This window comes from Astyanax mexicanus, chromosome 6 (assembly GCF_023375975.1).
Source record: "Astyanax mexicanus isolate ESR-SI-001 chromosome 6, AstMex3_surface, whole genome shotgun sequence".
Taxonomy (NCBI): domain Eukaryota; kingdom Metazoa; phylum Chordata; class Actinopteri; order Characiformes; family Acestrorhamphidae; genus Astyanax; species Astyanax mexicanus.
Genome location: NC_064413.1, coordinates 23,350,063 through 23,376,592, shown reverse-complemented (window position 1 = coordinate 23,376,592; position 26,530 = coordinate 23,350,063). Strand labels below are relative to the sequence as shown.

The 26,530-nt window shown below is 38.5% G+C and overlaps 1 protein-coding gene across 4 annotated transcripts in view; it reads left to right on the top strand.

Annotated features, from left to right (window-relative positions):
* The window catches only part of LOC103026439 (L3MBTL4, histone methyl-lysine binding protein), a 162,655-nt gene that overhangs the window by 86,065 nt on the left and 50,060 nt on the right, over positions 1–26,530 (top strand). For all 4 annotated transcript variants that reach the window (XM_049480331.1, XM_022673370.2, XM_049480330.1 and 1 more), the window contains one exon: positions 2,022–2,095. In XM_049480331.1, the coding sequence (XP_049336288.1) occupies positions 2,022–2,095 (74 nt within the window). The remainder of the gene's footprint in view (positions 1–2,021; positions 2,096–26,530) is intronic.

Genomic DNA, 26,530 nt, shown 5'->3' with positions numbered 1-26,530 from the left:
ATGCCACCGGTCACAATCATTACCACCCGTTGTTGAGCTGTCCACTGTGGGTGGTAATGCCTTCTATCACATATTCCTGGTAATTCATGTCTACTCTCACAAGATAAGCATGATGAACTTATCCTGTGGAACAGAGTGGTTCTAATAACATTTTTGATGGTCTTTGAGAACTTTGACTGACCTTTATTTCCTAAAGTATTTTATTTTCTTTACTTAGTTGAGTAGTTCTTGCAGTAATATGGATTAGAACATCACTCAAATAGAGCTATTCACTGTGTACCAACTCTAACTCTTCACAACACAACTCAATCTCAAACGCATTAAAATGCAAGAAATTCACATACTGTATTTTTTGGACTATAAGAGATATACGCATAAAATCCTTTAATTTTTCCAAGAATTTACAGTTTGCCTTCTAATCCGGTGCACCTTAAGTTTGGATTTCACCAGTCAGGTTGTAGGGAGCAGTAAAGTTTTCCCAGCACTAAAGCTGAGTTTAGTGGCATTGGCATTAGCCGCTAACCGCAGTGCTTGCTCTTTGACCATTAAGGGGTGAGTGTATTGGACTGTAGTATGCCCATTTACCGCTAGCTAATATCACCCTGGCTTACGGAACCACTCCGGGTCTACCACTATCGGGCAGCATTTACTAGCGCTAAATATGGCTGGCTAGCAGTGCTAACCGGGGCTAAGCACTTGAAAAAAAAAATACTAGAATTCTAAGCTTACTGTAAATAAACACAAGTGCCTTACTTACCCAAATAAACTGTTTTTCAGGAGAGACATCTGTGTCTCCTAGTGTCACTTAATGTGCCTTATAATCCTGTGTGCCTTATGTTTTAGACCACAAAATAGATGTTCATTTATAGTGCGCCTTATAGGCCAAAATTTGGTAATAAACTCTTGACAATTCAGCACAGACTCTACCTCATAAAGCTGACTGAGAAAATCCAGCCAATATGTGCCAAGCTGTTATCTAAGCAAGAGGTGCTACTTTGAGGAATCTAAAATATATTCTGGTTTGTTTATCAACTTTTTTAAAATTTACTAAATAATTCCATATGTTTTTCTTCATAGGTTGGATGAGTTTAGTATTCATAAACAGTAAAAAATAAAGAAAAAACACTGAATTTAGGGTGCATTGAAACGTTTGACTGGTACTGTATTAACAGTGTTAATTTAACATTGGGAAATTTTCTGTGTGACCTTTTATATTCATGTTGCATTCCCACAAACTGAATACATATCTGATTTAGGAGCACATATCGCCTTTTTCCAAAACATATATCTTGAAAACAGCAACTTTACAGGAGAGAGATTAAGCTTTCCTAACTTTCAATGGAAGTCAATGTGAAAAAAGGTTTATTTCAGGTCATTTATGATAACTTGTATTGGTCCATTCATCAAGAGATTCTGACACAGTGTAAGGTATATTTTGTGTGTTCAAATTATGTAATAAACTAAGAATAGAAAACGTGTGTATATATATTTTATTTTTTGTTCGATAGCAATAATATGAAAGTGGTTCAAATTATATATTTAAAGAGATCAGATTTGACTTTTCCACACACCTCTGAAAAAAAAATCTGATATGAGACACAGTCTAGTAATGTAAACTTAGCCTAATGATCTGGGATGTATTCCCTTATTGATTCAAAAACAGCTTAAATATAACTCTTTGTACTATTAATATTTATCAGCATGGTGTTTTACATACACTGTCAAATATGCGCATAACTCTGTTACAGCGTTCAGCACATTTCAGAGTGAGGCTGGCAGTTGTGCTGTGTGCGCTAGATTCACTTCATGCCTATCGCTGACACATCCGCATAATGAAGTGAAGATTAGCACATCACTCTGAAAGCATCACAAACATCGCATCCTGCTGAATCTGCTTAGTCAGAAATGCACGTTCATGCTTTGGCCAGCAGAAGTGATTAGCTTTCTTTTTCACTAGATAATGACTTATCCCTCTGCTTCATCTCTCATTCCTCTCATCCCTCTCCCTCTCCTCTGTCCAGGCTTGCCCAGTCGACAAAATATCTGCGCATCAAAGATGAGGAGGAGGAGATTGAACTCAATAGCGTCATAGCAGGTAGGAAACAGCTGTGCTTCTGGTTTTGAGGGTGTTAGAATAGTTGAATGTGTTAAGAGAGTTTGTTCTGTTTAGTGGACACGTTACTTTGTTCAGAACTTTGTGTGTGTGTGTGTGCGTGTGTGCTGTCCATATCTCTTCCATAGTGCTAAGAACACTGTCAATACTGTAGACTCATCTCATGAACTCTAATTCTTCCTGAAGTGTTGTCACTCTCAGCCTACAGCCTAAAGAGAGAGGCGGCTAATGTGTTCCCTTTCTGTTCTCTCTTTATTTCAGCTCATTTCTTTGCCCCTCATCAAATGTGAGAAATGGGCTCTTTTTTTTTTTAGCTGTTTCTGTTTTTGGACAACTTAACATAATGAGAAGTTAGGGTTGGATATTGTTTAAACTTTTTCGATACCGGTACTGGTGCGATACCTTGAATGTGATACCGATACTCAAATGTCACTTTTTCCAATACCCTTTTCTAAATTGTAACCACAAAATGCAAAAAGTGATCATTATTCTCACACAACATATGTATTTAACAGCCGACATGAGTAATCTCAATCTCGTACTGTCACCATGAGAGACTCTTCTCTTTCTGGATCTTGTTCGAACAAATAAACACTGAGCCTGTTTGTGGCACTTTATTAAGAACAAGACGACATCATTACTTTAACTGCTGCTTTAACTTTCCCTATGCATGTTACTGGATGACTTCTTAAAAAGAGTTCTAGTTATTTTTAAGAAATATCAGCTTTTTTATTAAATTATATTTATTTTAGTGGTGTCACTTAAAAATGAATTAAAATAATGTTTAAATATTTTCTTTAAATGCTTTACCTGTATTATTGTGATGTAACAGTAATAAAAGTGTAGTCTGGTTTACTTCTGCCAGATTAGATAATTTTTACTGTATAATAATATCTCAGGCTAGAGAAAGAGAGAGAGAGAGAGTGAACGAGAAAATTCAGCACAGCGACAGTGGACAATTTGAATGATCTGCGTGTCTTTGTGCGTGCTCTGCCGGTGAGTGTCAGGGTGCCTTGTGGTTGATTTTTACCATGCGCTCTCCTCATTTAATGTGTTTCATCCGATTTTTTTATTTTATATATATATATATATATTTTTTTTTAGACCTTTCCGTAATCTGTAGTACAGAGACATTTCGGTTGGTGTCTTTTTGGTATCGAATTTCGATGCCCAGCTCTAAATGTGCGTAACAACTTTTGACTGTTGTGGAACACTTTTTAATGTTTTTTACAACCATTTTAGAAGTTTCTACATCTACAGGACCATCTACAGCAGTTTTGGCGCTTTAACCAGACAAATAACCATTTAAGCTTTCAGCTGGTTGTTTAAGTTGTCATTATTCAACAAAACCACTGTTTCCACTGAAGAAGAGCCATTTTTATGCTAACAATTACACAAATTTAATCAAAAGCATATAAAAAGCTGTAGAAAACACAAAGTCTTTTAATCTTTACATTTTTTTATATTTTAAGTTTTATATTTTATGATTGGATTTTTGGGGTAAATTTAGCATTTAGCACATTTGCAACCCTGTTTTGATTAAACCAGCTCTGGAGGTGATACACTGCCTGTTTCAGAGAACTTAATAACATCATCAGAAACATAATCTACTCCTAAAATGGCCTTTGCATTTTACTTAGTTACCAGTTTTGTCTTGGGCTATCTGGGCTTTTAGGTCTGGGCGTATGGAAATTTACAGATATAAGACTGTAAGACTCAAGACAGTTTATCAGTTTCATGGCTCTGTTTTGGTTATGTAAATATTCATATCAGTAAAGAAACAACAGTGTGAGGTTCCCAGTTCACGTCCAAATACCGGGCCCTCATTATTCTACTAGGATAATATAAATACTGTTTTTTTTTGTAATATATTTAATTACCAGTGATGCAGTCTTAAAATAAATACTGAAAAAAAATCTAGATTAAAAGAAGATACTAGAAATGTAAATTATAAAGGAGTTTTAATTGTCAACTTTTTATTTTTTTTAAATGCTGTAAATCTCATTATATAGATTTTTAGATTTTCTTGTTTGTAACAACATTCTCTAAAGCTTGTTTAGCTCTGTAACCATTGCTCTGAAAGAATGCAGTCCAGTGCAGTATATTCCAGGTTCTGTTCTTTGCTTTTCCTCAATAGTGCAGGTATGAAATATCATGCATAGTGTCCCTCTAGCGTTCTACAGTCTACGCTTTCTCAGTATGTAGCAGCAGCTGTGGCTCATTCAGTGTTTATGCCTGTATGGTCACGTTAACAGCCATGAGGGTAAATATGAAACATGTCAGACCTTCAGTCAGTTAATATTTGTGGTGATGTTCTGGGGTACTCTGAGAAATATGACAGATAATTGAGCTACTCAGATGTAATATGATTTAAAATGTGCAGTAGACCATAGGAAAGTGTATATATGTGTATTTGTGTATGCAGTCAGACCCTCTACACACGCAAACACACACACACACACACACACACACACACACACGTTATTTATAGTTATCATCCAACATCTGGTTTAGTAATCAGCGAGTGTGTTTGTGTGATCAGTAATCTTATCTTAATCTGATTTCTGCAGTTATGTTATAATTGAAGTTGTGTTAGGAGCACACTCTTGGGTCTGATTTAATCTTACAATTCTGATAAAGATTTTGATAAAGACAGCCAGGGTTTATCTTACTAATATTCTCAGTCTGCGCATGCATGTAGATGTTAGCGGATAGGACAGACACTAGACATTTCTGCTGCAAAACCAACAAGGTCTAAAGAACAGCAGCACTATTAAAAATCTAATTTAAAAATCAAATCAAATCAAATTTTATGCTGTTAAAACAGTGAGTATTTCTCACACTATAAGGCACATCGGGTTATAAAGGCACACTAACAAGTGTCTATTATCTGGCCTTTTTTCATACATACGGTGCATTATTTGACACTATTAACTAATTTGTTCTTGTTAATTTTTACTGTGTTGTATTTACTTACATCTGTTAAAATATGATCTAATGTACTTATGTATGTAAAACATTGGTAGTACACTTCTGTAAACAAAACTCTTTGTTTAATGGGGTAAGGAGGCTCAAATCTTGATTAAGTAAACAGCATATGCCCTCCTGCTGCTATAGGGCTAAAACTCATATCTCTATATGTTTCAGAGAAATGGTGATATACGATTTAATTTTATACAATTTAATATGAAACTTTAATAAAGTATAATGTAAAATATCAGTATTTATACATGTTTACACCGTAAATACAATATTCAAATGTTAAATAGCTTCTATTCAAATCTGTGCAGTTTATTGGCTCTGAAAACTATAGTAAGTAATGTTTGAGATTATGAAATAGAATGGAAATATATAAAATGGTTTCAAATACAGGATGAGTCTAAAGTGACAGGACACCATTTCATTTCAGAAACAAAGGGGAAATAAAACAAAAATAATACAATATATAAATACTCTAGCAAGTAATGGGTGAGTGGGACCTAGCTTTAAAGCTATGTTTGGAACATGGCCACTATCTTGAAAGCTGCCATGTTTTGCTTCTGAAATAAAAAGATTCTGCGACTTTTGATTTGCCCTGTTAATTGATAATGATGTTATTATTGCCCTCTCTTACCTGCAGGCTTTGTAAAATCAGCTGTTGGACAGTTAGAACAGAACTTTAGCTACATAAAGCACTGTGTGTGACTGGTGGGGTTAAATGATCCGGTGGTTGATCCCAGGTTCTGCAGCACTCTGCATGACTACCCTGTGTGTCTGAATCTCCTGCCTTTGGCTGTTTTCTGTGGGGTTTTTTTGGGTGTAAATGAAGACTCTTGAGTGTAATGAGGGGTTGAGAATTCATCACAGGATGTAGATCACAGAGGCTGTTAAATTACTACATGTTCACTACAATACGCAGCAGTTATGATAGTGAACGCTTTTAGGGCCAACTTCATTGATTGCTATAATTTCCTGATTGTTTCCATGGAGACGTGAGCCCCCTCAGGTTTTGAATGTTTCGTTGCCGTCAGAAAGCGAAAGAATAGGATGGTCGTGTGAGGGTGCGTGTGTGTGTGTGAGAGCATATGTGTGTGTGTGTGTGTGTGTTCATACTGCCTCAGAAATAGCATATTCTCACAGTGTCTCCTCTCCTCTGCTCAGACTGCGTGGGTCTCCTGTATGTTCCCCTGCACAGAGCCTTCACTTCTCTCGCAGTGGAGCAGAGTGAACCACTAATTTTAGCCCAGCTGTGTGTGTGTGTGTGTGTGTGTGTGTGTGTGTGTAGAGCAGGCGAGTGTGAAAGAAAGAGAGAGGGAGGGGTTTTGAGACGACAAGAGAAGGTGAAAGAGGCTTGGACGTGACGACAGAACGTATTACCACCACGGTTCACTCAGCTTGAACCCCCACGACACACACACACACACACACGCGGTGCAGTGTGCTCACATTCTCTCCTCTCCCTCAGGCCAGCCAGTGGAAAATGTTCATTTTTAATGTTTGCTGTTTAATGCTAAGCAACATTGATGGTCTCTATGGGGTTTAATAGCAGAGCAAATGCTTAGCTCTTTTTCAGACCTTTATTATAATATACAGAGGCATTCTTTAGCATCTTCAGTAATAGGTCATAATGAACACGATTGCAGTAATAAAGACTGGCTACGTTTACATGCAGCCTAATAATCAGTTAATATATAATATAATAGTTTCCTCAGAATAGAGGACTCCCATGTAAACACCTCAATCGAAATAGATGAGTCCCATTTGAGACCATTACCACTACAATTTCTAATCCAATTGTAAGAGGTGGAAAACCCTTTAAATAATCTGATAAATAGAATAATAATATCATTGTAAACACCTGTTCCCGATAAGATCCTCAATCAGAATGTTTAAATACGTATTACGTATGTACAACAAAACTGAACATTACTCCTCAATTTCATCCATTGGTTCCCAGTCATGGGTGGTGGGACTGGCATCCAGCTTACTTGACTGAGAATGTTCGAAAACATGAAAGACATAAGCTCTTTGTCTCTTCCGAAAATGTGAATTAGGTAGTCCTGAGTCCACCATAATTTTAATGCTGTTAAAGAAAGAAACATACCAACTACAACTCTGGAAACGTATCTAGTTAGCCAAGTTGCTGTTGCTCCTCTCATGCTGGCTGGCATCACGTGATGCTCTTTGTCATTGTCATGGTTATGAGTACACTAAATAATGCTACATGTGCACGTCATGTTTGATCGGATTACTTGTAGCATGCATATAAACAGAGAGTTTACTCAGACTATTGGGGAAAGTCAGATTCTAGAATCCGAATGAATTCATTCAGATTGTAGTAAAGCTTTAATTTAAACATTTAAGCCACTGTTGAATAAAATTGGGATAAAATGCTGTGTATTTAACCTGTGAATAGAGAAAATCTTTGTTGTGAGCAATTCTAAATGTTTTATAATTAAAAATGATGATGAATTTTTGGTTAGTAATCTGACTATATTAGTAATAGGGATTACAGATGAATATAAGTCTTCACTGCTAACATAGGCTCATTTACTGTAATTTGTCTGCTGATTACTGAAAACTGTCCCTGTCTAATAAACAACAAGAAAACTAAATAATATTAAATGCACTCTTAGCAGAAATACTGCTATAATACATTTCAGTTCTAGGAAAAAGTAAGGGAACCTATTGAATTTGGTAACCCAGGACTTCTGCATTGACTATTACTAGATTACTTTTAAAATGTAGTGCTGGTTAGCAGCTAATGCTAATACTACTGGAGAACTAAACTGAAACCCCTGTTTAATGCTGCACTTCAGCGGATTGGCTTTACTGCTCCTTACAAGCTGACTGTTAGAATTAATACATAAGGTGCATCGAATTATCAGACGCACTGATAATTTTTGGAAAAATTAAAGGATTTTAAGTTCGCCTTTAAGTGTGAAAAAACATGTACATATGATGGTTTTCTTTTAGTCCCAAAAGTCCTTCCTTCTCATTAGAAACATATATTTATTTCCATATATAAATGAATTACAAAGTTAGTTGCTATTATAGATAAACATAATCCACATTATCCATAATACAAACACACAAACAGAGTAAACACCCACAGGGCAGACTAGAAAAAGTGAAGCCTTCTATTTATAATGATATGAATCCCATTACCAGCGGTCACCTTAAACAAGCATTTCCTGTATATTCAATTACAATTTGCACAGCCTTAAGATGAAATTTTGGACCATGTCTTCCAGCAGATAGGTTTCAGTTCATCAGAATTCCTGAGATGCACAGCTCTCTTCAGGTCATGCCACCGCATCATAATAGGGTAAAGGTCAGGACTCTGACCCTTCCAAAAACACACATTTCATCCAGGCGGATTTAGTACTTGCTCTGTTTAAACTACAGGTCACTCTGAGCTGCATGTGAAACTCTTCTTCTACCCCCATTGCCTGCATTTACCTATAAAAGTAAATAGACAGAAAAACGAGTGAATCAGGAAAAGTCTCTGGACTGATGTCAACCCATAAATTAGGATTCATGGCCTCATCAACCTTGCAAAGCTGTGGTGGGAGCACCACAGTACTGTTAGCCAATCAAGAGCGAAGACATTTGCATGTCATGAATATTCATGAAAAAGAGCTAAAATTCTGTCGTTCTTTCCCACCCACTCCTCCACCCAACTAAAACGGTCTAAAACAGGGAGCACTTTCTTACAAAAAAAAAAAAAAAACGTGCACAGGGCATTCATTTATAATATAGACCACCACAAAATGAATAAAAACAAATGAGATGAAATGAGACCTTTTAAATGTTTAGATTACTTTTTGGAATTGTTTGTTTTATATAAAATTATATATAAATAATTTAAAGAGTTCATCGCCAATTCAGTTATTTTTCTAAACTGCAGCAGAATATAACTTGATTGCTTGGTGTAAAGGCCAATTTATGCTTCAGAGTCAAACCTAGTACTCTATGCCGTAGCCTATGTTGTAGGTCGAAGCACACCTTCCTGGACAGCTGCAGCTGTGATTGGTTTGCCGGGTCTCGCGTTCCCGCCCACACATTCCTGCTTTCATAGTTTAGGCTGCAGAGTGACGCTGATACGCGCATGCAGAAGTATAAACCCGCTCTGTTGCATAACGCACTCTCACTGGATATGTGTAGGCTACGCTGTAGGCTTGATGCAGAAGTGTATACATTGAGATGTGTTATCGTGTGAATGAGGTTGAACGCTGGTCCACATTCTTTAATCCACAGTGAACAGCGCAGTTCATGGTTGTAATGATTAATGATTGTGACATATAGGTGTCATAAAGCTATAGTTGTCTGTGCCAAACAAACATACAATTTTTGCAATTCTGAGGCCACACACCCAAGTCATGGGACACAATACTAGTTCCTGTCCTATGACTTATAAAGTGTGTGTGTGTGTGTGTGTGTGTGTGTTTGTGTGTGTGTGTGTGTGTTTTGAAATGCAGTGGCACTTTTTAGCTCCCAGTCAGGTTGATAAACGCATTCACAAAGGAATTCATCCTGGGTGTTTTTGAGGGAACTTTTAAAGTGTTTGCATGAAATTCAGTTGACAAGTGTTTGCAGCTCTTGAAGTGACTCAGCTACTTTTGGGGAAAAATAGAAAGATTGGACGCTTTCCATATGCAGTCCCCGCTCTGTCATGGGGTCTATGGTTACTCCAGGAAGGATCAGTGAGCTGCTCTGCTTTGGCCTGGAGCTGTGCAGTTGGAGGTCTGTAGTTGTGCTGCTTCTTGCTGAGTGTGCGGAGATATTTTGAGACTAAGTGAGTCACGGTGGATTTTGCTCGCTAAATCTTTTAGGTACCTCAGTAACACTGGACCGACTGCCTTTCAAAAGATAGTGTTGAAAAAATGATTTTCGATCAGCAGTTCTAAGACATTTTTAAGCCTCAAGGCCTTTCAGTAGATACCTGTGGTGTTTCTCTCGACCAGGGGTGTCACTAGACCCTAACTAGAGTTACTGGTAGAGGGGCTAAGGCCCAATCCCATTTCACCTCTTGGCCCTACCCCTTACCCCTACTCCTCTGTTTTGCATGTGCACGCCAAGGGGTGGGGGTGTCCCAATTCTTGTTAGCCTGGAGGGGTACGAGGGGAAGGGATAGAGCTTGTTAGCCCTCATACAGAGATTTTTCAGATGCATACTTCAAACAGAGGAGTAGGAGGATCACTGGGAAGATGGCGGAACAAGCGACCAAAGAAATTCACAAATGTATTTTAAAAGTATTTTCCTTGTTAAAAGTGATTATTAGCACTATATTACCATAGTTTAATGGGTAGTTCCAATGTGTTATGGCGGAATTCATCATAACAAGCATAAAAAGGATTGCTAGTAGTTTGTCTCAGTAGCTGCAGTAGCTAGCTAACTTTCCCGTTCCACCTTAAATGGTGCAACAGACAGCAGGGGCTGCAGCATTCAAGGCGAAACTGAAAAATAAAATAAAATAAGGACTAATCAAGGCTAATATCAGCTCCCCTTCCTTCACAGAGAATTTAAGGAGTTGACAATTATATTTAATCTCTGCACCACCTGCCCACTTTCTGAAGACGTACAAAAAATCCCTAAAGTTAGCTAGGTTAGCAGCAGCTAGGTTACTGAACTTTAGCGCGCCTGATGACGTATCAGGTGCTTAAAGGGATGTCCCAATTCTAAGGTGGAGGATTTCACCCCTTCTTCTTATAACTCTGTTTCAAGGGAAAGGGTTATACTCAAAAACAAGGGATAGGGGGGCAAGGGGTGAAATGAGATTGGGCCTAAGATTAAACTGGCCTGGGGCAGGCTTCCTTCAAGATAAATAAAAATCCCCTAAAATGTACACAAAAAAACATGGCTATCCTATAGACTACATTGGTCACTTCATACTTATGCATAGATGCAGATTCAATACAGATTTCTCTTCATCTCCATCAAAAGACACAGATCAAACAAGGGCAATGTAAGAGTGTATGGAATCAGTGTATGGAATAATATAGCTACACAATTCAGTCTTATCCAGTTTAATAAATACTGAATAAATAAGACTTGCTGATGTGTTTCTAGGAAATAAGCAGTCACTGAAGCAAGCACGGTTGCACATGCAAGATTTCCCATGTGCAGAAACCACACATCCTGTTATGTGGGTTTAAATATTGCTAACACAACAAGGTATTTTGTATGTGACCTGAGCTCTGCTTTATGGAAGAAAAATAATCATAAAAAATCATCACAAAATAAGAAAAACACAGCAAATACATTATTATTGAGAAAGCATTGAAATGCCTGTTTATTCATTGGTTCTTACAAAACCAAGGGAATTCAAATAGTTTATTTCTCTTTTGCTGGAATAACTGTATGGACTGTACAGGGTCGTTTTTTACAGGAGCATTGCTGTGAGGATTTTATTGCATTCAGTGACAACACCCTAAACTCATCTCAAATGCATTGGATGCATAGCTTCATCACAGTTTTGCTGCGCTACAGCTCACTATATAAGGCTTTATACCCTTTTAGCCCACACCTGGCGTTTAGCACAGTGGCAAACACTTTGTTCACTCCAGCCTGTGCTCTTTCACCCTTATAGTACTGGTGATGTATATGTGGAACTAAGTGATGATATGAAATTACCAGAGGTGTGAAGTAACTAAGTACAAATATTTTGTTACCTTACTTAAGTAGCAATTTTGGTTACTATACTTTCATTTTCCCCTTACATTGCTTTTACTTTTATACTATAAGTAGCTTTGAAAACAGTAGTTTTACACTTTTACTTGTGTAAAAAGCTTTTATAGAAGTATTTTAAACACTAGTTTCTATTAGAGGTATCTTATCGTACACAGTATTACCACCAACATTTTTGAATATCATGAACAACATTATACTTTGAAATATTGTCATCACTCACCCCTAATTATCACATCAGGGTGCTCCTTTTTTCTGTTTTTTAGCAAAAGAAAAAATCACCCTGTTCTATTTTTCCATTATATATCTACTATAGACAGATTAAATCTGTTCATTATCATTTATTTTACTTTAATCCTGGATATATGGAGATATGTGGAGTGCATTATCAATATAATGACATTCTGGATCATTGACTTCTGTTACAAATCTGATAAAATTCTTGTATTTTTAAATATCTCATGTAAGGGGGTGTGCCATATTATATTGTATCCAATAATAAAAAAAATAATTTCATTTTGTTGCAATAGTGTACTCTTGAAATATTTTTTTTAATTAAACTTTTGCCATATTGCCAAGAGTATCGTTATCGCGAAAATACCATAAAATATAAGGATTATTTTAGAGCCATATCGCCCACCCCTAATATCTATACTTATACCTGAGAAATGAATGGGATTACGTTTGACACCTTTGGAAATAACCAGGGATGCACCAAGAAACTCCATCTTGGATTTTGACATTTTGACAATCAGTGAAAGACTGATTAATGTGTTCCAGACATATATATATACCTCTCTGGAAAAAATTAACAGACCACCTCAGTTTCTGAATCAGTTTGTCTGATTTTGCTATTTATAGGTATGTGTTTGAGTAAAATGAACAGTGTTTTTTTTTTTATTCTATAAACTACAGACAACATTTCACCCAAATTCTTAATAAAATATTGTCATTTAGAGCATTTATCTGCAAAAATGAGAAATGGCTGAAATAACAAAAAAGATGCAGAGCTTTCAGACCTCAAATAATGCAAATAAAACAAGTTCATATTCATAAAGAGTTCAGAAATCAATATTTGGTGGAATAACCCTGTTTTTTTCATCCCAGTTTTCATGCATCTTGGCATGTTCTTCTCCACCAGTCTTACACACTGCTTTTAGATACCTTTATGCCACTCTTGATGCAAAAATTCAAGCAGTTCAGCTTGGTTTGATGGCTTGTGATCATCCATCTTCCTCTTGATTATATTCCAGAGGTTTTTAATTTGTAAAATCAAAGAAAGATAGAGAGATTATTTTTAAGTCATCTTTTCTTTTGTTTTTTTGTATTTTTTAAATATCAGTAAATATTTTGTAGTTTTGTAATTGCCTTTTTGTTTCTTTGCGTTTAACATTTAAGACAATTTTTATTGATTTGGCTTTGAAAAAGTGGCAAATTTAATCGAAACATTATTCAGTCATATGTTTCACATTTTGTTGTTTGGCTTCAACCAAGAATTTTGATAGAAGAACATGCCTGAAACCCCTTCTCCAGTTCCTAACCTAATGTCCTACAAATCCCATGTCTATCTTGTTCACATGTCTACAACACAGTTTTTACCACCCCTAACCATCTGTCTGTTTTCTTTCTTCCTTTTAACTTTTTTTGTCTTATTATTCCTGGCTTTTCTTGTCAGAGGTGGGTCTAGCTTCCTATCACAAAGCAGGAAATACTCAAACTTCAGCCCAAAGTCACTAATAAGCTGACTGCATGGCCTGAGCTTGCAAAAAAAGTGATAGAATGATAGACTGAGAGAGAGATGTGGGTGGTAAAGGGTGAGTTTGGGTTGGATGGAGAAGGAGGATGATTTGCTGATTCAGTTCTCCACCCTCCTTTCCTCTCTCTCTCTCTCTCTCTCTCTCCCACCCTCTGTCTTCTTTCTTTCTTCCCTTCCTTCCTTTCGTTCCTTCTGTCTCTCCCTGTAGGCAGATGGTAGGATTGACCTTGACAGGCACGCTGATAGGAGCGGGCGTTGTGCTGCCAATCAGCTCAGCCCAGCGCTCTCTCTCTCTCTCTCTCTCTCTGCGCTGCAAGAGCAGCCAAGAGCACAGCAGCATTGTGCTAGTCATTAGATTAACCAGAGCTCATCTAACAGCTGCTGTTCTGGTGGAAATGTTACTGCTGCAGCACTAACTAATGCTCTGTTGTGAGCAGAATTATGCCTGCAGACACTGTCACTGTCAGTGGTGGCGCTGTGAAGCTGTCCAGGAGCGGCAACAGTGATTAGCAGCTTTTCAGAAGTGATATTTGGCCTCCCAGTGTGTTTGTTTCTCTTTCCAGTGGAATTTATCCCTCATTACATGCTAAGCACAGTCCAGCACCCCGAATTGTTTAGTGGTACCCCATGTTTTTTGCCCTAATAGTTCCGAGAATTTTCCAGGAAACCAAGTGGAGGTAATGGCAGAGACTCTGGGTGAGGCAAAAATGACAGTCCTGTATATCAGCAAAATTCCCACCCACAGCTGGTTGCCTCCTTATTACAGAGCAGCCTGACAGTCTGACTGTAGCAGCTCCAGCTCGTCAGGATGGCAACCAACCTAATAATATCCCAAATTACCTCCTAATTTGTTGCCGTTTTGAAGCGCTTTTGGGATGCAGTCAAAGCAGGCTGCCTTCGCTGCGCATTTGAAGGTAATTTCGGATCTTCAGGAAGCAAACTTTCATCTCACAGAGCCAAACTTTTTTTTATAATTGCGCTCGCATCATAACGGAATAATGGCGTGTCAGATGTCTCCAGCCCAGGTTAGCTACTGCTAATGCCTCCCCCACAGTGTGACATGCAGTGTCATCACTCTGCGCCGTCGTTACAGCCCAGTGCACCTGAGCTCACGGCCTACTCACTGCCACTCTCTCCATTCATTACACCTCAGCTCCTCTCTCCACTCTTATGTCATTGTTGTCTTTCTTTACTTACTTCCCTTGTGCTGTCGTTCTTTTATTCTCCCCCTGTCTCCCCGCACCATTTCTCACCAGGGACTTCAAGCATCAGACAGTTTCAGGTAAAGATGCTGCAAAGAGGGGTTACTGTGCCAGTTTGCACATATGTGCCGAGCCCAGAGTGAGAATGATGGAAATAAAACATATCTTTATGATATAATGGAGAATCACTATTAAAAAGATGTTTGAAGCTGTGAATGCTGCACACGTTCAACAAACACAAACCCAGGACATCAGAGCCACGTGTTACATTAGTGTGAACACATCCAATGCATTTGACAACCAAAAACCTCTCCCAAGTAAAAAAAAAAAAAAAATGCCAGTAATAATTGTAATAATTTAAACACAGGCTAATTTAAACCCTGACAACAGTCCCCCATCAGACGTTTATTGCTATCTTGGCAACACGGGTGCGCCGTACACTCTCAGCGCACGTACACCCCTGATCATTACGCACACCAGGACATGCAACTGTGTACAAATTCAACTTTTACAATAAACAGAATACTACATAAAATAATATTGCTGTTCTTGTAAATAACCTACTGTCGCACTTTCACAGAGGGAACTAGTGGGTCAGTTTCCTCTGCTGAAAAGCCCAGAGTCAGAGCACACCTGGCTCCTAAAGGGAATGGCAAGTGACGTTTACGTTTCGCCTAAAATACGCTCGAAATTCTCCCCACATCACACAGAATTATGTCCACAGCACAGGGCGTCTGTGAGCTGATGCATCGGGACCGAGCCGCTGCGTTTTCCTCCAAGCGCGCTGTGATGCTGCTCGGCAATGCTGCATCAGCAGCAGCTTGAAAAGAATCGGTGGCTGACTTCACATGTATCGGAGGAAGCATGTGTTAGTCTTCACCCTCCTGGTGTGTTGGGGCATCACTATTGATCGGGGGAGTCCTAATGAGTGGGTTTGGTAATTGGCTGTGCTAAATTGGGGAGAAAATGGGAAAAAATAGAAAAAAAAATGCACTCAAAATTACTTAAGAAAATTAGTATATGCATATGCATATGCACATTTCGAGATACGCAAGGGTTATTTTTTTGTATCCTCTCGATACCAAAGAAACATTGACGCTTTAAATTAAGATGCATGATAATGCGGTTGACAGCTCACCTAGAGACCCCTTAAACAGTCTTAAAGGTACAAGCAGGATAATAATATATTTTTTTATATTGTGATGTGATATTTTGGCCGTATTGCCCAGGCCCTGTATGACCCCAGTCACAGTTTGGTATAGTTTTGTTTTGTTTTTTTTTTTTTTTCCTGGAGTTTAGAGCTGTCTGTACTGCAGGAAAGCAGAAAGCACTGCTATCTAGAGAGTTGTTGTTTTGTTTTACTTTTCTGCTTGAGTCAGTAGATTTTCCAACTGCACCCACTGATGGAAAGTTCCTGCTAGTTGTGCCCTCCCCCCCATAACCCCCTCAGTCCATGTTGTGCTTCACACACTTCCAGCACCGCCCATTTATTCACTGGGTTTTATGAAGTCGTTTAGGAATTATGGCCGAAGTAATGTCCATTTGGCCTCCAGGGGCCAGAGGCAGATGCACATTGCTGGCTGTTGCTATAGCAGCAGAGAAAGACTTCCATGCCAGCTGGATGTGTTTGGAGGGTTAAGCCGCTCAGTGTTGAGCTTTTCCACCCAGGGGTCGGCACGACTCCCTGAGCCCCTTCACTGCTCGTCCGGTCCAGAACGCCGTCTACCACTCACTCAGCCTTTTTGTCAGTGTAATCTAAATATCTTGCTTGTCTAGCACACAGTAAATGCCTATAAAATTTCTGCTTGACTTATCAATCATATTATCAGTCAGAGGTTGATTAATGTTTGTTAGAGTGTAAAAAATAACTGATTTGAATACTGACATGATATGATTTACTTGAGATTATGCATTATTTGTTTCTTCATATAGTTCTACTCTCCTCGTCTATCACTGAGTGTTTCTTGATGTGTGCTTTGCCCGTAATTCAGTTCTTTCACTGTCCTTTTTTCCGTGTATATGCAGTTGCTCCGTTTGTCCGTCTGCTTGAATCCCCCTCTGATCCGATTACCTCTGTGTCATCTGTGCTAACATCAGAAATGATCGTCTCAAGGTTTCTTTTCTTCCCCTGCACGTCCACACTGTGCCTTTCTTGCCGCTCCCAGCGGTGATCGATGGATGCGCCGTCAAGTTAGGACTTTGCCGATGGATCATTTGTGACAGGAGCAAAGTGCGCTGTAAGGGATGCGATGACAGATTAAGGATCAGTACTTTCCAGAGCTTGTGTTTTAAGTTATTGTCTGTCTGCTACTTTCAGTGCTTCTTATCGGGGCTGTGAGGTGATTTTGCCAGCAGCATCATTGCTATAAATGAGCAGAGATTGATGTTCCATCTATAAATTAGAGGGTGGAAAATGACAAGCTTCATTTGAACCTTCTACTGAGCTGGTGGGGGTGTTGTACTTTTGCTGCTGGAGAATTTGGAGATAAGAGTCTTCTCCATTATAACAGATGAAAGGCTGAAGTGATTGAAATTGTCTTCTGGCCGAGTGCCCCACCTCGCTGTTCTGCACAAGAAGCACATTACATTAGTTCAGAGTTTCAGAGTTTTGTTCAGATCATGCAAGACATATCCTAATATAGCACATGCTGTACGGTGTTTGAATGTGCTGCAACTGGATTAAGTACAGTAGACAAAGATTTAAGCTATTTCTTAGTGATTTTGAGTTTTTGCATGCTTGTGTTCTTGTATGATGTCATCTTCCACTGCTCAAGCTGCATTCCAGTACTGAAAAATGCACGCACAAAGTTTCTGTCATCAACTTCTGTTGTTTTCCTTAATCTCCCTATTCAACATATGTTACTTAGTACACCAGTGATGACCTTCTTCTCTAGGACATTCCTGCTGTCCATTTAAAATAAATGTAGTCAATTAGTGTTGTTTATTGGTTGAGAAATAAATGTATCAGGACACACCTGGGCAAAAAAAAAAGATTTATAACATGATTCATGATTTATAACGTTTCCTTGTTGATTTCTTTTCTTCTTTTTCTTTGGGTTATTGCAGCCATGAAATGTAACCATAAGTCCCTTAAGCTACATGTCTCTGTCAATTTCCCTTAGTAAATGCAGGCAGATGAGCAGATGAGAGGTGTGGATTTTTGAAGACACTAGAGCCAAGTGAATCCTCAAGATGTCTTTGATAAGTAATTGTAGAGATACTCATCAGTGGGTGTAATTTGTTAATGCCGCAGGCAGACTGAATGAAGTGTATGTAGGTCTAAATCAATCCTTTCTCCACGCTTTTCCTTTTGTGCTGATGCTGTCTCATTTATCTAAGCATTAGAGCATTAAATAAGAAGTTCTCTTAGGATTTTCTCTTCGTCATAGTTCAGCAAATGTGTTTGCAGTAAGTATTAGTGTCTTGAGTTTCATCAGTTGGCAGGTTGGAACCACCTTGACATTTCACATTGATTTTGTCTTTTAGGTGTCATATCATGAGTGGAGCCCCATCTGTTTCATTCGTCTTTAGTAACTTAAGCTTGTACTACTTAACCTTCCTCACAAAGGACCTACAGGGCAGTTTAACCAAGCAGTAGGCGTGTGCCAGATCGTATCGTACGCAATAACATTTTTGAATATACGATATTGAACAATATTATACCCTGAAATATCGTGCCATATCACTCACTCACTCCTTATTATCTCATCAGGGTACTAATTTTTGCTGTTTTTAGCAAAAGAAAAAATCACACCGTTCTAATGTCCCATTAAATATCTAGTAGAGACAGATTATATATGTTTAATATAATTTATTGTACTTTAATCCTGGATATATGAAGATATATGGAGTGCATTATTAGTATTATGACATTCTGGATCATTGACTTCTGTTACAATTCTTGTATTTTTTTAATATCTCAGTTAAGGGTGTGTCAAATAATATTTTATACAATAATAAAAGTGAAATATTCTTTTTGTTGTAGTAGTGTATTCTTGAAATATTTTTTTTTATTCAGCATTTTGTCATATCACCAAGAGTATCTTTACCACAAAAATATCATGAAATGTTGTGGTATTATTTTAGGGCCCTATCGTCCACTTCTATTGAGCAGTTTAGTTCAGTAACCCTGTTTTATAAGATCATTGTTTTGCATTATTTTGTTCCCTTTCCAATTAATTTTATGTCAATATTATCAGAGACCAATTTTGTAAACCTGTTGAAATGTTGAAAATGTAATTATCTTGATTTTAGGATTAAATGCACTTGAAACCCCAACTTTTTGCAGTAAATGCTTTTATGTTTAAAGAGGACAGTTGGTAGACTAAACTGCTCATTTGTAATGTAATACAGAGAGTGCTTTATTTCTAAAGACATACAGCAGAGGTTAATTGGTTTAAATGGCTTTAATTTAGCTTTAAAACATGTTAGTGTATTCCAACGCTTTTCACAGTTTTCAGATTAGGAATTGACTCTTATTGAGAAAATATATTTACTTATTTTTATTTTTTTGTACTGGGAGCTCTACTATTTGTATATCTACAGTGCTGTGCAATATTTTGGGCACTTCTGTTATGTGAATCGTTACATAAGTAGAGCATAAAAATGATCAAAAAGGCATGCTATTCATGATCTAGCTACATTTTAAGTGAGTTTGGTCTAAACTGAAAAAATAATTCAAATTATTACCATACAAATTTGGAGCAGCATGATCTTTTTTTGGAGTGGAAATTTAAGCTCTTATAAGTTTTATCAAGGTCTCAGACCTCAATTAGCTTTTTGGAACTGTGACTTGTTCTTAATATTAATAAGGAAAGACCTGTTAATGTAAAATTCAAAGCTTTAAAAATACTCTAGACTAATCAGACCTTACTTGGTGTTCAGGACACATAATAGATAAGATATAAGAAAGTAATATTTCTTTAAATGTTGAAGTAATGTTTGTTTTTAACTTTATACCACTATATCTTTTGGTAATTAGATCATCTTTTACTGCCTTTAAGATATTGTATTTACAAGATGAGAGCATATAACTGCCACGACAACTCAACTCAAACTTATTTACCAGTGGAGAACTCTGGGTTTCCATTAAGCCCAGTGTGAATGAGTTAGATGTGTGTCAATAATAAATGCTGACTTAACAGCATCTGCAGTCGTTTTTTTACATTTACGAGTTGACATTTAAGTATAAGCTCCTGAGATAGACCTGAAGCCAGCATTTTATGTGCTTAACTATTCAAAGTAATATAAATTTGACCAGTTTTCGTCTGTCTCTCTCTCTCTCTCTCTCTCCCTCTCTCTCTATCTCTCTCTTACCTCGGTCTTATTTTATATCTATTTATTTATTATATTATACTTTTCTCCCTGTACTCCAATTAAATTAATGTCTCACTCCTGTCTCTCAACAATGTCCCACACAGAATTTTAGTAATGAGTTGAAAATGTTGAAGATGGAGCTAAAAAATCCTGTTGTTTGGACTTGCCTGGTATTTTTATCCAGATAATCAATGTGATGAGATGTCTCTGCACACATTGATGTGGTATAATGAGTGGAACATTATGTCTGTTTGTTTATAATGCTTTTACAGTCGCACCTAACTGGGACGACCCTTGCCATTGACCACTCCATCGTTCTCTGTCAGTATGCTCTCTACCATTAATGCCATTGATTTAGAATTGTAAGTTCTTAGTGGTGATTGTTTTAAAGTATTATATTAAGAAATATAGATCAGATACATGAAGACAGATGGATGCAAGTCTATATGATCTGCATCTATAACCATTTTCCTTCATGTGACACATTTCTTGCATAGCCACAAGCATCCAAGCTGTGGAATCTTTGAACATGGTCCACCCAGTTATCCTTAAACTAGTAGCTGCAGACAGAAAACTCTACAGCCAATGATTCTACATTCTATAGTTCCAGAGTTCCTGGACATAGTGGCATTGGGGGCAATGAGAAAGCAGACATTTTAATTGGTACTGTGTCCCGATTACGGATGCCTACCATCTAGTCAAAGTTCAGTGCATAAGGAAATGGCAAGAAGAATGATCTAGCAATCCACAAAATAAACTGTATGAAATATCCCCCATCATTAATATGAAACGCGATATGAACTTTCTTAACACACAAGATCAGACAATCATGACTAGGTGCCGAATTGGACATACTGCTATTACCCAACGTCACTTGGCAAACAGGATCCAGCCTGCCAGTTCTGTGATACTCATCAAACTATTAAACACATCTTAGGGTGCTTTCACATGAAACGCACGCTGAATTGTCAACACGCCAACGTCAGACGCATGTCCTTCTAAAACCAATCATCATCAAGTTAAGAAAAACGCATCGATCCGTAAGTGATAATGAAAGGATGTAGAAGTATCACACAAAGGTCTTTGGAGCGCTCCCTAAACTGCAGTGTGAAAACAAAAATAAGCGGACCAAATATATACATAATATATACAGTGAGTCCAAGAAGTATTTGATCCCTTGCTGATTTTCTTTGTTTGCCCACTAATAAAGACACTATGCTTCTGCCCTTTTAATGGTAGATATATTCCAACATGGAGAGACAGAATATCAAGACAAAAATCCAGAATATAATTTTAAAGAATACATTTTAATTAATTTGTATTTCAATGAGGAAAATAAGTATTTGATCCCTCTTGCCAAACACACTCAATACTTAGTGGCAAAGCCTTTGTTTGCAAGCACTGCTGTGAGACGTTTGTTGTAGTTAACCACAAGTTTAGCACACACACCAGGGGGAATTTTGGCCCACTCTTCTTTGCAGATCCTCTCTAAATCATGAAGGTTGGTGGGCTGTCGCTTGGCAACTCTGACCTTCAGCTCCCTCCATAGATTTTCGATTGGATTGAGGTCTGGTGACTGGCTGGGCCACTCCATGACCTTAATGTGATTTTTCTTGAGCCAATCCTTTGCTGTATGTTTAGGGTCGTTATCATGTTGGAAGACCCAACCACGGCCCATTTTCAGATCCCTGGCAGAGGGGAGGAGGTTGTCCCTCAGGATTGTGCGGTACATGGCTCCATCCATCTTCCCAGTGATGCGGTGAAGTAGCCCTGTACCCTTGGCAGAGAAACACCCCCAAAACATTATGCTTCCACCTCCATGCTTGACGGTGGGCACAGTGTTCTTGGGGTCATAGGCAGCATTTTTCTTCCTCCACACATGGCGGGTGGAGTTGAGGCCAAAAAGTTCACTTTTGGTCTCGTCTGACCACAAAACCTTCTCCCAATAACTTGGTTCATCTTTCAAATGATCATTGGCATACTTGAGGCGCGCCTCCACATGTGCTCTCTTCAGCAGGGGTACCTTTCGGGCACTGCAGGATGTGAATCCATTGTTGCGCAAAGTGTTGCCAATTGTTTCCTTGCAAACTGTGGTCCCAGCTGCCTTCAGGTCATTTGCTAACTTCTGCCGAGTGGTTGCAGGACGATTTCTGACCGTTCTCAGCATCATTGCCACCCCACGAGGCGAAATCTTCTTTGGAGCACCGGGCCGAGGTCTGTTGATTGTCATGTTATACTCTTTAAACTTTCTGATAATTGCACCAATAGTTGTTACTTTCACATCCAACACCTTACTAATCTTTTTGTAGCCCATTCCAGCTTTGTGAAGGTCAACAATTCTGACTCTGAGGTCCTGTGACAGCTCTTTGGTTTTACCCATGTTGGAGACTTGAAATCTGTGTGATCTGTCTGATTCTGTGGACAGGTGTTTTTCACACAAGTGATTAGTGAGAACAGGTGGCTTCAGGTCAGGTAACAAGTTGATTGGGAGTGTCTAACTGGTCTGTAAAAGCCAGAACTGCTAATGAATACTAAGGGATCAAATACTTATTTCGAATGGTGCAGGGATGGGGTAGAATGGTGGTGGTAGTAATATTGGTGGCAATAGTGTTAGTTGTAGTTTGGTTGTGGTTGTGGTGGTAGTTTTTGTGGTTATTTATTTTCTCTGCTACCTGCCAGTTCAGAGTATCAAACCAGTAAACTTCCAGTCCCAAACCCACTTTTCTAAAACTTTAGCCAGATCTGTTTAACAAGATTATTCTTTAAGGGCGTTTTCACACCTGCAGTTCGTTTCTCTGGTCTGAATCAGTCGATATGTTTGTTTACTTTTTTTGTTTTTTTTTTGCCTGGCACAGAAACAAGAAAGTAAATATAGAGAAGATTCTGTGTTCCAGCGTGTATATCTGTGCAGTGTGAAGCTGCTTTAACACTAAACGCTAAAAAAAATTGCTGCTGTGTTTTCAAACAGTGTTTTCAATGGAATGTGCAGTGCAGATGTACTCGTAGTAAATGGTGTCGCGCAGCTACGTGTACAGTTTTAACTGTTTTAGCCGAACCAAAAAGTGCTGGTGTGAACCCCCCCATGATGAGTTTGTCAGGTATTGGTTATGTAGCTTCATTAACATAATTAAAACCCAAAACTCTGACGACTAGCCTGCAGCCCCATAACAATCTAAAATTGGGTGTGAAACCCATCCTCGAGGTTTGGAGGCCAATTTTTTGGATGCCCTTGGGAACGAGGGTCCAAGCTTCGACACAACTCCTCTCATCTGAGCTGTTGGGCGGGCTCCAGGAGTGTCTGCCAGCTCCAGCAGAAGAGCACGCTGCTAGCCTGGCTGGACTTCTGACAAGATCCTGAGAGAGGGGGAGGGGGAGTGCAGAGGCAGAGAGAGTGACGGAGAGAAAGAAAAACTCGAAGAGATGGAAGAAAGAGAGAGGCACAGCGTGAATGCGCAGATATATCACTCTTTCTTCTGCCTCGGATGCACCTGTGCAGGGACAGGGAGGTAGATGTTTAATTCTGAACACTATCATCCTCTTCATTTCCCTAGATGGCTTTGGCGTTCGGCAGCTCAGGCTCATCAGTCTAAAATAATGCGCTCAAGTTTGGCTGTTTTCAGAAAGCAGCACAGGCACGGGATCCCAGGTGGAATGCAGCTTCTCCATTATTCATCCGGTGCAGTCCAGTGAGTTTACAGCCTCTGATTTGTTCAGTTTGAATAATTTGTTTTTCCTCTAGAGCAGGTCAATGAAGTGGTTTCAATCACAGGCATCGTACCTCAATCATCATTATGGCTCCATTAGGTCGAAGGCCATTTTAAGCCACGCGCCTTTTTGTTTTATTGATCAGTGTAGCCTGAAATAGCAGGGACTTGGTTCAATCTGTATTCTGAAGGTTGAGAGCTTTTGTTTAGGCGATCAAGCAGTTGACAACTGTGATGACATGACCCTGTGACCAAGGCCACCATTGCCATTCAGTGGCCTTCTTTATGAAGTTAACACAGCTGATGCTATCTGATTGGAACTGACATTGAATAGATTGGATTGCCACCGATGTGACAGTGTGCTTTTAACTGGTGTGAGTTATCCAATATTGTCCATTTGTCGATGGCTTGAAACTGGGTAATGGACCCTTCAACACATTCTGATGTTTTTAGGAGGCACCAAAAATAAAGCAGGTAAAATCACATCTGTTTTTTCTACTGAATGTTTTAAAATCAAGCAATCAGGTGCTTTACATGTTGTTTGAAAACCTTCCTCATATTGATAATTAGATTTGTTCAATTTGGATAGTTCTATATGCCAAACATTATTCAGTCCTGTTCGTTAATACAAATGAACAGATTAGCATGCTAGGAGGTGGTAGAGATGCATGGTCCTGCTTTAAAGATAAAGATCTGCTCACGCCTCATGGATGTTTTCCTAATTTTCTGGCTGTGGATTGAAACATCTGTTTCAAGCCACAAGGGATAGATACGATTAGATATAAATTAATTGAAATTCAGAAAGTATAAGTAGAAGCCAATGAAATGCAGTTAGCATCTAACCAGAACTGCAAAGTACTGCAAAGTGCTAAATGAATTCACGAGTTAATGAGCACAGTAATGTAGAATGTAGGTGCCACTATGGGACAGTAAGGTTTGTATGTGAATGCAAAAACAGATTTTAATAGAGACACAATTAAAAAAACTACATGTAAACAGATGTTAATAATCAGTGTATTGTATATTTAGGATAAATACATGTACAGACAAGAGTAACATTATGCATGTAGAGTGCAAACCAGTCTGATATAGAGTGTAGTTGAGCAGTTAAATAAAGAATAATGTAAACAGTATGATGGTTATCAATAATCCGATAGTAATAACAGTACATGATCTGGGTGGGAGAACCAAAACAAGCAGCAATTCAGCAAATTTAAAAGGACTTTAAAACATGGTGCAGGGTCCAGGGAATGCTCAAGGAAGTCTAGAGTAAAGAGATAATTGCTCTTCAAGGGAGAGCAAGGAAACGGGTATAAAAAGATAACAAAGACATTAAACATTTTAAGACACACAACAGGAAGAATAATTTGCAAGTTTTAAGCTAAAAGCACAGAGGAAACGCTACCTGGGTGTGGCAGGAAGAGGACTGCTCTCCGGTACCTACACTGAGGAGCCCTGAGTGTTCCGGTAAGGGCAATATTAGCTTGCGGTTCGTCCCACGTAGCTTGTTTTAACACAGTGAACACGCAGATTTGGATAGCTGAAATGACTGAACAGGTAACAGATTTTTTATTTATTTGACTCTTTACATTTTTGTAAACTATTATAACAGTTTCATAAGATTGTAGTGCAACTGAGGGGGGGGAAAGATCAGAATGAAAAATCATATCAGAAATTTCAAGATATTTTGGAGATTTTACTGTCAGATTATTATTATTATTGCAATAATTGTAATTGTATACTTTACAGATTGTCTGCATTCCTTAATCTATTAACATGTGTTGGTCGTAAATGTTATAAAATACTCAGGTGTGTCTGTTTTATTTGTTTAGATCTGGTGCACTGAGGAACACAGCAAAATGGACCGCAGTATTTGTTTAGATTAGAACAAGAAAACCAAATGACCTGCTATCAGATAGAGACAACAGTGAGAACACAGAAATGGAAGGTCTATAAACATTAGAGCAGATGGGCCAAAACATTGGTTTTCCAGTAAAACTACTGGGTTATTTTCATGCGTGGCAGTGGTATCAGTCAGATACTAGTCGTGTCCTCTGTTTTTTGCCAAGGGTGTTCTGTTTATTCCCTGCTTTATACTTTAGCGCCATGCTTTTAAGACTTTAATGTTACTTGACACTTTGTCCGATTCTGTTGTCTTTGCCAAACAGGCCCACATTGAGCATGTGACACAGCAATTTACAAAAAGGTGCTCAAGCTACGATGATGCTTTGTGACTGTTGCCATGGCAATGGCCTCTGTGACTGGGCAGGAGTGGTGGCGTGGGTTGAACACTTTGGTCATACCTCTTCCCATAATACATGGGCGTACACACACACACATACTTGTTTGTACCTGAATATGTGGTGACAAAAAAAGCGACATCTCAGGTGTTCCCATGCAGCTCCTCCATATTTAAAGGTTGTGTGTGTGGGTGTGTGATTGTTAGCTGATATAGTTTTGCTGGAAAATGAAAAGTATAAGTCAAGCACAGCAATTCAGATAATGGATCATCATCTAAAACGAGCCTCTACGTAAGCTGGCCATAGAAATAAGACTATTGATTATTTTGAAGGCTCTACAGAGTTCAGTGGCTGCTAGTAGCTAGTAGTAAATGTGCACCAGTCAACTATATAAAGAACTCTAAAAACGGTATGCCTGTATAAGCAAATGGCTAGATCAAAGCCATTTCTAAAGAAAATGCTAATCATTGTGAGATTGAGCCTATTAGTAGTTACATCTTAGGATGTCCAATGCCATGTAAAGAAAGTTA